The 13,060-nt window shown below is 47.9% G+C and overlaps 1 protein-coding gene across 2 annotated transcripts in view; it reads left to right on the forward strand.

Annotated features, from left to right (window-relative positions):
• Positions 1-263: 263 nt before the first annotated feature.
• Positions 264-13,060, forward strand: part of PDGFRA (platelet derived growth factor receptor alpha) — a 35,535-nt gene continuing 22,738 nt past the window's right edge. The window contains exons 1-4 of one of the 2 annotated variants that reach the window (XM_064449437.1): positions 264-286; positions 7,949-8,009; positions 9,410-9,724; positions 12,745-13,008. In XM_064449437.1, the coding sequence (XP_064305507.1) occupies positions 272-286; positions 7,949-8,009; positions 9,410-9,724; positions 12,745-13,008 (655 nt within the window). In that variant the 5' untranslated portion in view covers positions 264-271. Of the gene's footprint in view, positions 287-658; positions 784-7,948; positions 8,010-9,409; positions 9,725-12,744; positions 13,009-13,060 lie in introns of those variants that run through there. The other variant, XM_064449438.1, reaches the window with a different exon arrangement.

The raw sequence follows: 13,060 nt of genomic DNA on the forward strand, positions 1-13,060 counted from the left end.
TTCATTCACAAATGCTAGTGATTCGGCTCTCCCCCTCTCTCTCAGTGCCTCCTGCTTCTGGCTGGCTCACTGCCGTCCATCCAGCTCTCTAGCCCAAGCCCGAGCTCAGTGGTGTACAAAGGACACGAGGAAGCCGAAAATTCGTTTCCAGATCAAACTCCCATCCATAAACTCACACTGTGACCGCGGACACCGAGCTCGGCGCCCCACCGGCCTGGAGGGTCTGAGGAGGGAAGGCTCATTCATGAAATTGGGAGCACTCGGAGTTTGCATGAAAGTTTTTTGGGTTGGTTGATTGTAGTTTTTTTTTTTTATTTTTTTTTATTTTTTCCCCCTGCCGTGCAAAACTCTCCGCTTCCCCCTTTCCTCCCCCTCGCCCCTGCCATATGGCTAACCTCCCCCTCCCCTGCAAGGCTGGTGAAATCTGGAGGCAGAGACTGGCCCCCCTGCCTGCGTAAGAGCCTCCCGCCGTCGCGCCCGCCTCCGGCCGCGGGGCTGGGGGCGCCGGGCGAGCCAGGGCGGCTCTTATTCTGAAGGGGCCGGAGGGGGGGCTTCATTTCCTGACAGCTATTTACTTAAAGCAAATGATTAGTTTTGGAAGGATGGACTATAACATTGAATCAATTACGGGACGCGGTTTGTGAGACCATTACAGTCGGATCGGGAGGGAGGGCGAAAGGGAGGGAAAGAGCGCGGCTGAGAGGGGAAAGTCACAAAAGACGTGGACCTATTTTGGATATTTTACAATCTGCAGGACTGGGGCTGCGGATTATAAAGGAGAAGGTAAGAGGTGAGGGGCAGTTTCCCCACCTTTTTCTTTTTTTCACCTTTTCTCCCGCTTCTTTTTTTTTTTCCTCTTTTCTTTCTCCTCCTTTATTTATTTGTTGTTGGTTTGGGGTTTCCCCCCTCCCCCTTTTTTCCCCGATGCTCTGAGCCGGGCGGCGGTGCTCCTTCCCGCGGGGCGCGGGGGGCGGCGGGCGGGCGGCCCCCGCGGAGGGGAGCGAGGAGCCGGCGCTCGGCGGGCCGTCGGGGCGCGGCGGCGAGCAGCGCTAATGACAAACACATTGGGACGGCGGGGGCCACCGCGCCGCATTCCTGCCGCGGGGGCGGGAGCGACCCGCCGGGCCTCCGCGGGCAGCCGCGGTGCCCGCCCGGGGGGACCCGCACCGACAAAGTAAGGTAGGGTCGCGCTCAGAGGCTCCCCATCTTCTCGCATCCCTTGCTGCCTTCACCCCGCCGCTCTCCCCTCCCTTCCCCCACCCTTTGTTTTTCACCACCTTCAGATTCTCACTTCCTCACCTCACTCCCCCTCACCGGGTAGCCTAAATTGCCCCGAGACCCCGGGCGGGGGCACAGACACCCCCTCCCTCGCACTCCTCCCAAGGCAACACTGTCTCCATCCCTGCGCGCCCAGCCTTTTTTTTACACGTCTCAGAGGAAAAGAAGATGCTGAATGTAGGCAGGACTGGTACCTGGAGCCTTTCCAGCTTGCAGCCCCCTCTCGCAACGGGAACGCCAGCCCTGCCGCACGCCCCGCCGGACCGCTGGAGCCCACCGCCTCCTGCCCCGGGGGAGGGCAAAGCCTGCGCGGCCACCGTTTGGATTTTGTCAAGCGCGGAGGCTGCAAACTTGCCAGCCTCTGCCAGGCTGGAGTCCCCTGGAAAAGTCCTAAAAGCAAGTAGGAAATGGCTTTTTGGCCGTTCGCGGCATTGCTCAACATTTTTGGACGCGGATCCCGCGGCCCAGGAGCCGTTCCAGAGAACAGGACTTGGACAGCTTTTTCTGGAGCCAGCAGCGACACATCTAGCGAGGCGGCAGCAGCAGCCCCGGGGCGCAGCCGCCAGCCCCCGGGGCTTGCCCGCATCCCGGCGGGCGGCTGCGGGGCAGAGGCGGGGGCGATGCCCTGGCCCCCGCCCGCGCCGGGGGCACGTTTCCAGCGCCCCTCGACGGCATTTTCGGCGCGTCTCTTGCAGCGCTCCAGCTCCCCGGAGCTCCTCCGGGGCCCGAGGCCGCATGCCCGGGGCAGGCAGGGCATCGCCTCGGCGCGGGTGGAGACCGACGGAGCCGTCCCCGGGGCTGTGGGCATGTCGCTCTCCCTTGGTACCCACCCATCGAGCCGGGGCACAACGTCTGTCCCCCCTGCCGAGACTCCCGCGCCCTCGGGGTCTGTGCCTCGCCCGACTGAGAGGGCTGGAGAAGAAGCCCCGGGTGGCAGTGCCAGCAGAGTTAGCCAGCTCCAGAGGGAAACACGGGTTCGCGCTGCCCTTCTCCATCTCCCCTATCCCGCTTTTCTTTTTCCTGGCTACCTCGCATTAAGAAAAAACCAAAATCGCTCCAGCTTGGCAAAAGCTTTCCTATTGTTTCCCAGACAAACAGCGAAGTGGCTGGGAGCTGCCATCTCAGCTAGGTTTGCTTGGTGTCCCGGGCAGCCTTTGACCCGCAGTGGCTCTAGCTGTCGGGCTCCGCCGAGGGGCCGCGGACAGAGGGGTAGCGGGGCTTCCCCCCTCCTTGGGGGCTGCCGCTTGGGCTCCCCGTGGGCAGGCAGGGTCTGGCAAGCGCCTGCAGCCTGATGGGGGCTGGAGCGTGTGCATGTAACCCCCTCCCACCATCTCCACCCCAGCCCTGGCTGGCTGCAGGCGGCTCGCTCTTTCCCCGACAGGGAGCACCCGGGGAAGGGGGTGGCTTGTTACGCCCTCGGCATCTCCTAGGGCCGATGCAGAGCCCAGCTGGGGTCCCAGCTCGGCTGCCATAACTCTGTGCCCCTGGATGGGGCAAGAGGCAGGTTCAAAGCAAGGAAACGGGCATCAAAGGTTCCTCTGTCATCGGCTGATCAAAATATGAACTGTGGAGATCTGACTTTTAACTCTGGGTCTGGAAATGCTAGGGAAAGATTTCCCAGCAAGGGACTTCAGTTTTAGCTTCTAGTTAACAAAGAGCATTTTAGAAAGGCCCTCAGCCAAACAGTGGTTTAGCCAACCTCAAAACTTTGGGGGAAAAAAAAGTTTGAAGAAAAATGAGACCGCACAAAGCACTGGGATTTAGGAGTCCAGAGGCAAACCAGCTCTCCCAGCCTGCAGGCGTTCTCCCACTGCTTTAGAATGAAACCCCTTGTTCTGGTACTCCTCGCCAGGCACCAAGGGGCAGGAGGTGTGCCAGTCTGTCTGCCTTTGGACACTGGGGCCATCTTTGCTGTTATTTGCTTGTTGAAGTATGGGAAGTCTTCATGTGCTGTGAGCGTAATATTACATTTCAAGCAAGTATTACATTTCAAGCGAGCAGGAAGTAATAAATATTTTAATAAAATACCTCTCCACATTACTACAGTATCGAGCTAGGTTTTGAGTACAATGTATATAGACAGAAAAAGCCTTGCATACCCCAGGCCCTGCAGGTTATTTCCAGCTATACTGCTTGGTCTACAAATGAGGGTGAAATGTATACCCTTATACAAGCCTCGCCTCGCTTGCATCCTTAGATCATCATGGCCACAATGGCACTACTTCTGCATGTGAACTCTGAAAATTTTAATAGAAGATGTTAGCTTCACTTGTTTTAAAGAGCAGGGAATAACTTCTGAGATGTTATTTTTCCTGGTGGTGGCAAGAATTGGTGATAATTTAAAAAAAGCAAGCAAGTAAGCAATCAATCCTTTCTCTCCCTCTTGCCTTGTGCTCCTGCTTGACTCATCCCTTTCAAGCCAAAAAATCTTTGCATGGGCACCTAAGGGAAAAGTTTGCAACAGCTAGGCTTCCTAGCCCCTGAGGTCAACAGAGATGGATCGGTGTGTTCAGACACTGCTTCTGAGCACTTGAGTTGGGCTCTGAGGTGTTCTTTGGTCTGATCCTGAGAACCTAAGTGAGATCTATTCCTTGGAAGTACCAGTCTTTTTGTCTGTTTCCTGAGACAGTCTGGAAAATAGTCTTTGGACCGAGTGGGGAAATTTAGACTTTGTGGATTTCCCCCCCACCTTTCGTTCCTGGAGTGGTGGAGTCTGTCCTTGAGGGCTAGGCTGAAGAATCAGGGCTGACTGGAAGGCTCCCTGGGTAACTGCATGTCCTGCGTGTCCTGCAGAGCCCGAAGTGCACTGCAGGAGCCCAGCACTGGGCTAGTAGTGGTGTGTAGTCCTGCATACAGGCTATGCTGGATGCAAAGACTTATAAAGGGATGTGGAACAAATCTCATTTTAGGACAAAATTTATGCCAGTCTTTTCCACTGAAGAAACTTCCTTGTGTTGCTTGCACTTTTCCCCAGTAAAACCTTCAGACCCGCTGGTTACCACTGCAGGGCAGCTCTGCTCTTGCAGATAACTGAGTTTGCAATTTGGGAATTGAGAACCAAGAAATATTGCAGGAGGTCCTGGCTGAACTTTTATGTTCAGCTAGTGACATGTATGACAAGGAGGAAATGTTCCTCTCTTTTCCTGGGCTGGTGTTAGCTCTTCCTGGAAAAGATCAGTCTTCTCAGAAGGACAGACTGCCGCTCTGACAAGATCACCACCAAAATTATCCTGCCATCTCGTAACAAAGATAATCACATCATCGTGTGGCAAGCTTTGTAATCCAACTACTGTTGCAACCCTTATGTAAACACAGAATAATAGGCACCAGTTTGTTTTGTTTTTTTTTAATAGGTGGACTCGCATGAGATTAAAATATAAGAAATTTGAATTTTAAGTTGTTTCAGGGGACCCAGTTTAGATTCCATTAGCTACGTTGAAGACTAGCGCTTCTGCTCGACAAGACATTTGGCTCATTAATGTGGATCAACATTGCCATCCTGTGGCCAAGAGGATGAACTGTAGTGACTGGGCTGCTGGCAGGAGATGTCTGTTAGTCTCCGGTCTTCTGGTAGATGGGCTAATTATCTGTCCTGAAAGAGGTCTTTGATTTACAGCAGTATGAAAAAAATACATACAATTGGCTCTTCTTGGTCCACCAAGGTGCTTTCTCCCTAGGTCATGTAAAGAAATCACCTAGGAGTAGCATCATTTTCTAAACACGTATTTCCATTGGCTTTCCGGATGTTGATTTTACTTCGTCTTCTATGGTGCAGTCAATGAAACCCTTCTTGGTAGGAAGCCAGTGCTTGGCAGTGAGTGTTTGGAAGATTGACTCCTTGCTGATAACAGTTCTTCAGATGTTCTTTTCCTGATTTTTTTATCACTGAAGCACACAAAAGAGATATCAAAATTTCAGTCAGATCCTTTGAGAAGCCAGTGGTCAAAGTAGATGCAATGACTGTTTTACCTCGGGCAATCAGCCTCCCCTGCAGAGTTTGGCAAACCCTTCATGGCATCACATAGCTTTCACTATAGAAGACCATGTTTCTATTTTAGCTAGCAATGTTCAAGGTATGCAAGGAATTAAGGTTGGCTCAAACTTATGTTGTATGTCTGCTGTCAATACTGGTCTTCAGCTTGCGTAAATCTACCGCCTTCAGTGAGGTTACACCAATTTATGGCTTGATGGTGCAGTGATAGGAACTGAACCTGGTGTATTTATTCAGGGCTGAGATTTAGGTGATTTGGAACAAAGAGGACTGCTCTGTCATAAGGAAGGTTAACAAGGCAAATAAGTGCATACAAAAAACTTAGGTGATCATAAATAAACAAAAAAATGGTAAGCATTGGGCGTTGTGGGAATGAGTACACTCTCTTTTGCCCAGAAGTGTGAAATTGGACCTGCATTAAATGTTGACTCCAGCACTGGTGGGTGAGGATACGTTGGCGATGGGACTCCAGCATGCTTAAGTTGGATGCACAATGTAATTAAATCCAATTCAAATAGGTTTTGAGTACAGGTGATGGTGAGTCCTTAGTACATTATTCTGTCTTTCACAGTGAGGAAGGGTTGCTCTGGGTCTTGCTGAGATTAACGGGTCATTGAGGAAAGATCAAAGCTCTGGGTTGTGAAAGAACAGCCGGCTGGAAAACACAAATTTAGTTAAGTCCTTGTGTTTTTAAAATGCAACGGTAGATTGAGGCACTCAGCTCTTATTGATTTCTGTGGCAGCCCACCCAAGACAGCAAATTGGAAATAGCACTTTGGAAATGCCATCACCTGTACTTATATCAGTATAGTCACAGGGCTTCCCTCCTCACTTACACACACAGCTCTGCAACGGGGTAAGGCCACTTCAGCAGAGCTTCTGCGGACTGATGTGCAAGAGCTGAGCTAGCTTTGTGTTTTTTTCCTTCTGTGCTGCATCACTTGCACTGAATAGTCTGCAAAAACAACACGAAAGGGGGAGAGATCTGCCTTTTCAGAGAGAAAAGGCAGAAGGAAACTTGGCAGCCAGCGGGGTAACATTGTCTGGTGGATCTTGGGAGGTTAGGGGTCAGATCAATAAAGCAGACCATGGTGAGTCTTTCAAGATTTACAGTGGGTTACTTTATCAGAAAAAAATTACAGGATATAAATGTGATAAAAATGAATAAAGAGGCTGAGCCAGAGGGACTTCTTTGATGTCCGAGAGTCTGTTATCAATGGGAGACAGATACATAAACACATGGCAATTATTGCTAATTGAAGAATAGGCAAAATGCCTTGTCTCTGATGGAATGTTGTCAGCTGAATTGCCGAGGTTGTTTGTACATGGTTTTGGGGGTTGGTAGTTTGTAAATTTTCTGATCCTGCTTCTGAGACCTTTATGTTTGATTGGTGCGTCAAATGCTTTTTGCTTTGCAGAAGTGCGCTGTCTGCTCTGCATGTTGCAGGAGGAAAGAGGGACTGGTTCAGAAACCCTCCTTGGCATCTTGTACGCATTTAACTCCCATAGTCGTAATAACTGGATTACTTACGTGCTTTCCTATCTCAGCATCGGGAGCTGAATTCCAGAGGGTGAACAGAAATTCTCCAGAACCTTTGAAAAGTAGTCCCTGTCTTGGCACATCATCCTTTATTTTACTCCTTGGTCTGTGTTTCAGATTAGGGGTCCTTCCGTGCAGACATTTTTTAATCTATATTGGCTTTGGGCCAAATCCAGTTACTATTAAAGTCACCAACAAAAAGTCCATTGATTTCAATGGGAGCAGGGGTTGTAGAAGCTCCTCCTTTGGAAATTATCAAGCAGGCTGCTTGAGGGTTTTAAGCAGAAATGTCATTAGATGGCACAAAAATTACATATATGCTTATTGCTACTGCTGCCTCTTCAAGACTGATGCCTTAGGATTATGTGTTTGAAAGCTCAAATTATCGCATATGATCCATGACTCTCTACACTGGGGGTGAGGGGAAGAGATGTTCTGTGAACGGCAGTGCTGGCCTACAGTCTGTTGTGGATTTATTCCATTAGAAAATTTCAGCATGCATTTTAAATAGCATGTCTCTTGATCAAGGAAATTCTTGCTAAATAAGCAATAAACACTATTGTATTGCATTGTGTTCAGAAAGCTATATATACTCATATGTACAATGGCAAAACAAAAATATCACTCAGGATTGTACTATTTGTAATAAAAGTAGCTTTTAAATATGCTTTTTCTCCCATAAAAGCTGCTTCTAGCTAAAAGACCAGAACTTATTGTATAAAGCCATTGCATCCTCACTGATGTCTGTGAGGGTACTACCTATGTGCAGGGCTGTTTCTGTGGCCTCAGTCCTGGAGGCTGCCATGGGCATCAGAGCTGCTTGAAGGGTATTTGAGAGAGGGATGTACTAGGACTTGGCTCCTTACACTGCCAATGGAGAGGAGGTGTTATGATGCCTTAGCTGCATTCCCCATGGTGGTGATGTGTCCGTGGCCTCACGTACCCCGCGGGAGGCAGTGGCACATGCCTTAATGGGCTGTGGGAGCGAGGCGGGGTGCCTGAGCTGTTTCTCTCCGTGGCACCATGTGGAGTGCTGGGGATGCTGCGCTAGGGCACTGCGGGAAAGAGGTCCTGCAAACTCTCATTCCTGTTGTCAGTCCATTAACTGGATCCCTCTTGCCTTCTCCTTTCTGTTTCAGTTGTTGGTAGCTATGGGTACTTCCCCATGGACGTTCCTGATACTGGGATGTTTTCTCACAGGTAATGTTCCTCAAGCCTCTAAGCCTCTCCGCTCCTACTCCTTTGTAAATCCTTATTTAAGCTTGCTTTCCTTGTCCCCATGATAACAAATGCCAAATGGTTGCCAGTTGGCTACAGGCTCGACTTTTCTGGCCATCCCTTTGGTAGGCTGAGACAAGAATTACTGAGAAGATGGTAATTTTGCTGGCCCGTGCTGGCCACTTTGGCACCCCTACAGCTGCTATAACCTCCTTCCTGGCTTGTCTGCCTGTGCAGGGAAAGTGAGCCTGCCTACCTCCAGCTGTCTCCAGCAGCGTGGTGCAGGCAAGGCTGCCTGTGTGGGCTCCCCGCATCCTCCCACGCCGCATCACCGAACCGCACTCGCCAGGGTTGCCTGCCGAGCATCCCAACATCTGCCGAGCGAATGGTGCCGGGAGGGGAGGGCAGAGTTTGTCACAGGGTGCCAAATATAGAAAGGGCCTGTAGACTGAGATAACACATGCAGGATTGAGAAACTGGTTTCAAAGACAGTCTGGGTTCCTGCTGCTGGTTTATTGCACAGAAACCACTTTCACGCCATGGGCCTAAATGTCTGTTCATCATGGACTACCCTATCTGTTTTGCATGGGTCATTTCATAGACTGAAACAGCAAATCTGTTTCCCTGGTGGATTCCTCATTTTTTCCTGTAGGCCTTAGGGTGTGGATCCTCTAACTTTCCTTCTGGGAGTTGGACCTGCACCAGTCCCGCTACAAATTACCTGGGCTTACAAATCTGAGCCTCTAACTGTAGATTGCATCTGAAAACCTGTGACACCTACAACATCTCGTTCAGCGAATTGCAGTTTTATTTGGCTATAAACCTCTGTACATTTTGGCTAGAGGTTGACCTGATACACAAATTTTGGATCTAAGCCCCTGCTCTGGCCCTTTGCAGAAATAGAAGCCAGATGTAAAATGCAGGTGCTGGTCTTGGGAAGGGGTTTCTAACTTTCATTTGCAAGCTTACTCAAAAGCTGACAGAACTGCTGTTTTCCTGACCGTTGCTGTAAGGACCTGTAAGATGCCCGTGACCCAGCAGCCAGGGTGTGGCATTCACTGGTCCACAGCAGAGCTGTGCCCGCATTTGGGGCTGGGAAGCTGAGGTGTGGATTGGGAGCCATCTCTAACTTCACCTCTGTCTCTCACCTCTTGACCTGACAAACAGACGTCAGCAAGCAAACACTTAGCATTTCAAAGGGAAGTGGTTTGCCTTCCATTGGGCAAAGCTCTGACTATTAACAAGGGCAAATTTCCTGGTATATCAGCATGTCTGAAATGGTCAGAAAAACAGCTGCTCTGGATCCACTCTGCTTTCTTTCACATCCCCCCGCTGAGGCTGTTCTGTGTGATCATATGCTATTTATTCATGTCTTTTTGCAGGACCATTCCTAACACTTTGCCAGCTTCCTCTGCCGACTATTGTTCCCAATAGGAATGAAATGGTGGTACAGCTGAATTCCAATTTCACACTCAAATGCTCTGGAGACAGTGAAGTGAGCTGGCAGTACCCAGTGACCGAGGGAAGCCACAGGATAGACATTAGACATGAAGAAAACAACAGTGGCCTCTTCGTGACAGTGCTTGAAGTAGGAAATGCCTCAGCCGCTCATACGGGCTTGTATGTTTGCTATTATAACCACACTCAAGTGGAGGATGGGGAAGTGGAAGGGAAGGACATCTACATCTATGTTCCTGGTAAGTGGGGGATGCCACAGCCATACCTGGAGGTTTGATGGGAGGGCTGAACTGTGGATGTTCAGAAGCAGCATATTGCTGGTGGCCATTTGCTGCCAGAGAAAGAGAAAAGACCCAGGGCGATTTCCTAACGTGTAAATCCAGACCAGCCCCTGTGAGTCTATGGATATGTTCCTCTTTCTTTCGATTAGTTTTTACTTTTTTTGGTAAGAGTTTTAGTTCTCAAGAATAGGGATGAATTTGCAGCTTCAGAGCTGAGGTCTTCTGACCATGAGAGGCTGGGCAGTGGACCTTGGTGGGTAAGCCTCAGCTCAGCTGTGGGAGTGTGTCCAGCCTTCAGGTTTGCCTGGCTCTGGGCAGGGATTAACATCAATGTTGGTCTTTTCAGGCATGATTTGGGTGGATGTTTTGGGATGTGTACTGACCAAACCAGTGCCATGTCAAGCAGCTGTCAGATGAGGAAGGCCATATCTTGGTCTTAACCTGAATTAGGCTTGAACCAAGAACTGGAAAATGCTCACATGTGCACAGGGCCTGGGAAGCGTAAAGCAACAGAAATGTCTTGGTGGGGGTGGCTGTCACAAGGGAGGGTGAAACGAGAAGTGTTACTGCTGGCCAGTCTGACGCAAGATTAAAAATATGGTGCTGCCATGAAGTGCCCTGTAATTTTCAAAGCAAACAGAGCCTTCCCAGGCTCTGGGCCACCTTTCTCTTTAGTGGTGGAAAACCCGCTGGACCCAAAAGAAATGGCATCCCTTCTTTTCTGGAATACATATCCCCAGCTTTGCCCCCTTGTTCCAACTGGAAACGCATTTAAAGGCTTTCCATGCTATCCATGGGATGAAGATCTTTATTGTCGTAGCTGAGAGAGGCAGCAGAGGCTGAGGAACAACTGCTGCCTTTGTAAAGCCCTGTCTGGATGTCTCGTTGGCTTTGGCTGGGGTTCAGGGAATGAGTGGCACAGCTGCAGGGCCAGGTAAGATCAAGCCCCTAGATTTGTAGTAAATATTTTGAAGAGGAAACGAAAGAGAGATTGCAAATCATCCTGCAAAACTGCAGTATGATGTGAAGGAGATGATGTCTGAAACTGCAGGAAGACTGCAGAAGTGGAAAAAGTCAGAAAGCACTAACGGGCCTTACTTTAGAGGCAATTTTGCAGTGGCATTAAGTTTTTGCAGTTCACAATGTGTGATTCAAGGACAGTGATTCTTCCAAGACTTACTCCATTTCCCACTACAAACATAAAGCATTTCTATTCATTCTTGAAGCAAGAAGATGCTTCAACAGAGGCTGCAGGCTTTGGCACATGTATCTCGATTTCCAAACAGGTCTAGCTGTATCAACAGAAAATTTTGTTGGTGTCCAGCAGCCTTGTAACTCACTTGTGAAGGAATACAAAGACAAGAAACAAGATTTCTTCAAGAGGGCTTTTTGGTTTGGTTTTTTAAATGCCTCTAGATATCAGCCTGCCAGATTTGCAGGGCAGAGACACCCTGTAATTTTTTCCGCTCACTAACCATCAAGTTGTCATAAATGCAGAAACATATCCTTTTCTCCAAATTAGAGAGAATGTTTCTGTTTGCACTATAGACTTTGTCCTTACAATTGTTTTTCCTGCAATGAATTAGGAGGGCAATGGGTGGCAGCAACCCACTTTAGCCAAGGAGGATTATGTTGAGACTTCACACAATATCCTATTTTCACTAACACAGAAAACCAAGCTAGGTGAATCCTGTTTCTGTTTTAAATTACAGTGGGAAAATGAATACATGGAGTTGGCAGCATGTTTGGGATGGAGCGCTGTGTTTGGAATATTGCTACAAAGAGCCTGCCAGCGCAGCAGAAAGTCTTTTGTTGGAGGGATTTAGATTGCTATTTATTAAATTTTATTATAAAGCTTTGCACAGAAGCTCCAGGCTAGCAGGGATTATTTGTTTATTCCAAATGGCCAAATGGAGATAATTTGAGGGCTGTGCTTTTTAAGTTGGATATGTTATGCAATTATGTTTTAAACTCAGACTTTGGATTGGCCAGATAGAAAAGCTGGCATGTATTTTGTTGACTTTAAAAGAAGTAAAACTACCAGGTGTTTGTTAGCTTTTCTTCTGGTTGAATACCATACTTTGAAAACCACATGCTGTGACCATAATTAACTATGTCTCATAACTGTAACGTTGGACATGTTAGAAATCCATGAAGATAAGAGCCTTGTACTATTTTTGATGAAATGTGGCTTTAATGGTGTTCAACATAAACAACATGAAACTAATTTCTAGTTTTTGACATTGAAAGTGTTTGCATTTTTTTCTACTTTTTTTTCCCCCCTGCTTATATATTGGTTAGGGGACAGCTGCTATTACCAGAGGAAAAAAAATCTAACTGAAGAAGGTGAGTGATTTGTGCCAATAAAAGGCAGGATCTTTAATACATTTTTGTGTGCAGTGAATGTTGCACCTCAGAGCAAAATCTTGTGTCATAAAAATAGGACATTTAAGTACAAATTCTACCTTAAGATCTTTGCTGTACATGTATGTTGATAGAATTGTGTATGATAAAGTGAATTTGTCTTTACTTTGGTCCCCAGCAGTTGCATGAATGTTTTCACACCCAGTAGTGATTTTCCTGCTTTTTGTCATTTAATATCCTTTTACCCTCACCATAGAAATACCTCAGAACCAGGTCTAAGGGGAATGATAATGCTTAGCGGTATTTTTTTTGGGGGGTGGGGGTCTTTTGTATTTTTCATTCTGCATCCTGAATTGTCACGAAGGAGCTCAAGCCCCTTCCTGTTCAGTGCTTGGGTCAAATGCCTTGGTACCTGTCACAACAAACAGCAAAACTGAGATACTGCATGCAGTTACCATGTCCTACCTCTGAAAAAGTGGAGTAATGGACTGTACGAGTTTCAGTTACAATCTAAAAGCAGTCAGTGATATCCAGTTCTTGTACGTGGACTTACTGCAAAAAAGATAGCATCTGATTACCTCTTGGTTTTGTTTGTTTTTTTTTTTTTTTTACAGACTCAGACATGCCTTTTGTTCCTTCTATACCAGAAGACCAGTTCATCCTAGTAGAAGAAGGTGATCCCACCGTTATCCCTTGTCGGACAAGTGACCCAAATGCTCAAGTGACATTAGTTAACAGTTTAGACAAGGCTGTCTATGCTTTCTATGACAGTAAACAAGGCTTCATAGGGAATTTCGCTGCAGGGTCATATACGTGCAAAACAATGGTTAAAGGCGTGGAGTTCAAGTCTGATGAGTTCCTCATCTATATTTTAAGAGGTATTTATTTTTGTTCATTAAAAAAAAAAAAAGTAATAATGTTCAGCCCAGT

Source organism: Phalacrocorax carbo, chromosome 4, assembly GCF_963921805.1.
Source record: "Phalacrocorax carbo chromosome 4, bPhaCar2.1, whole genome shotgun sequence".
Classification (NCBI taxonomy): domain Eukaryota; kingdom Metazoa; phylum Chordata; class Aves; order Suliformes; family Phalacrocoracidae; genus Phalacrocorax; species Phalacrocorax carbo.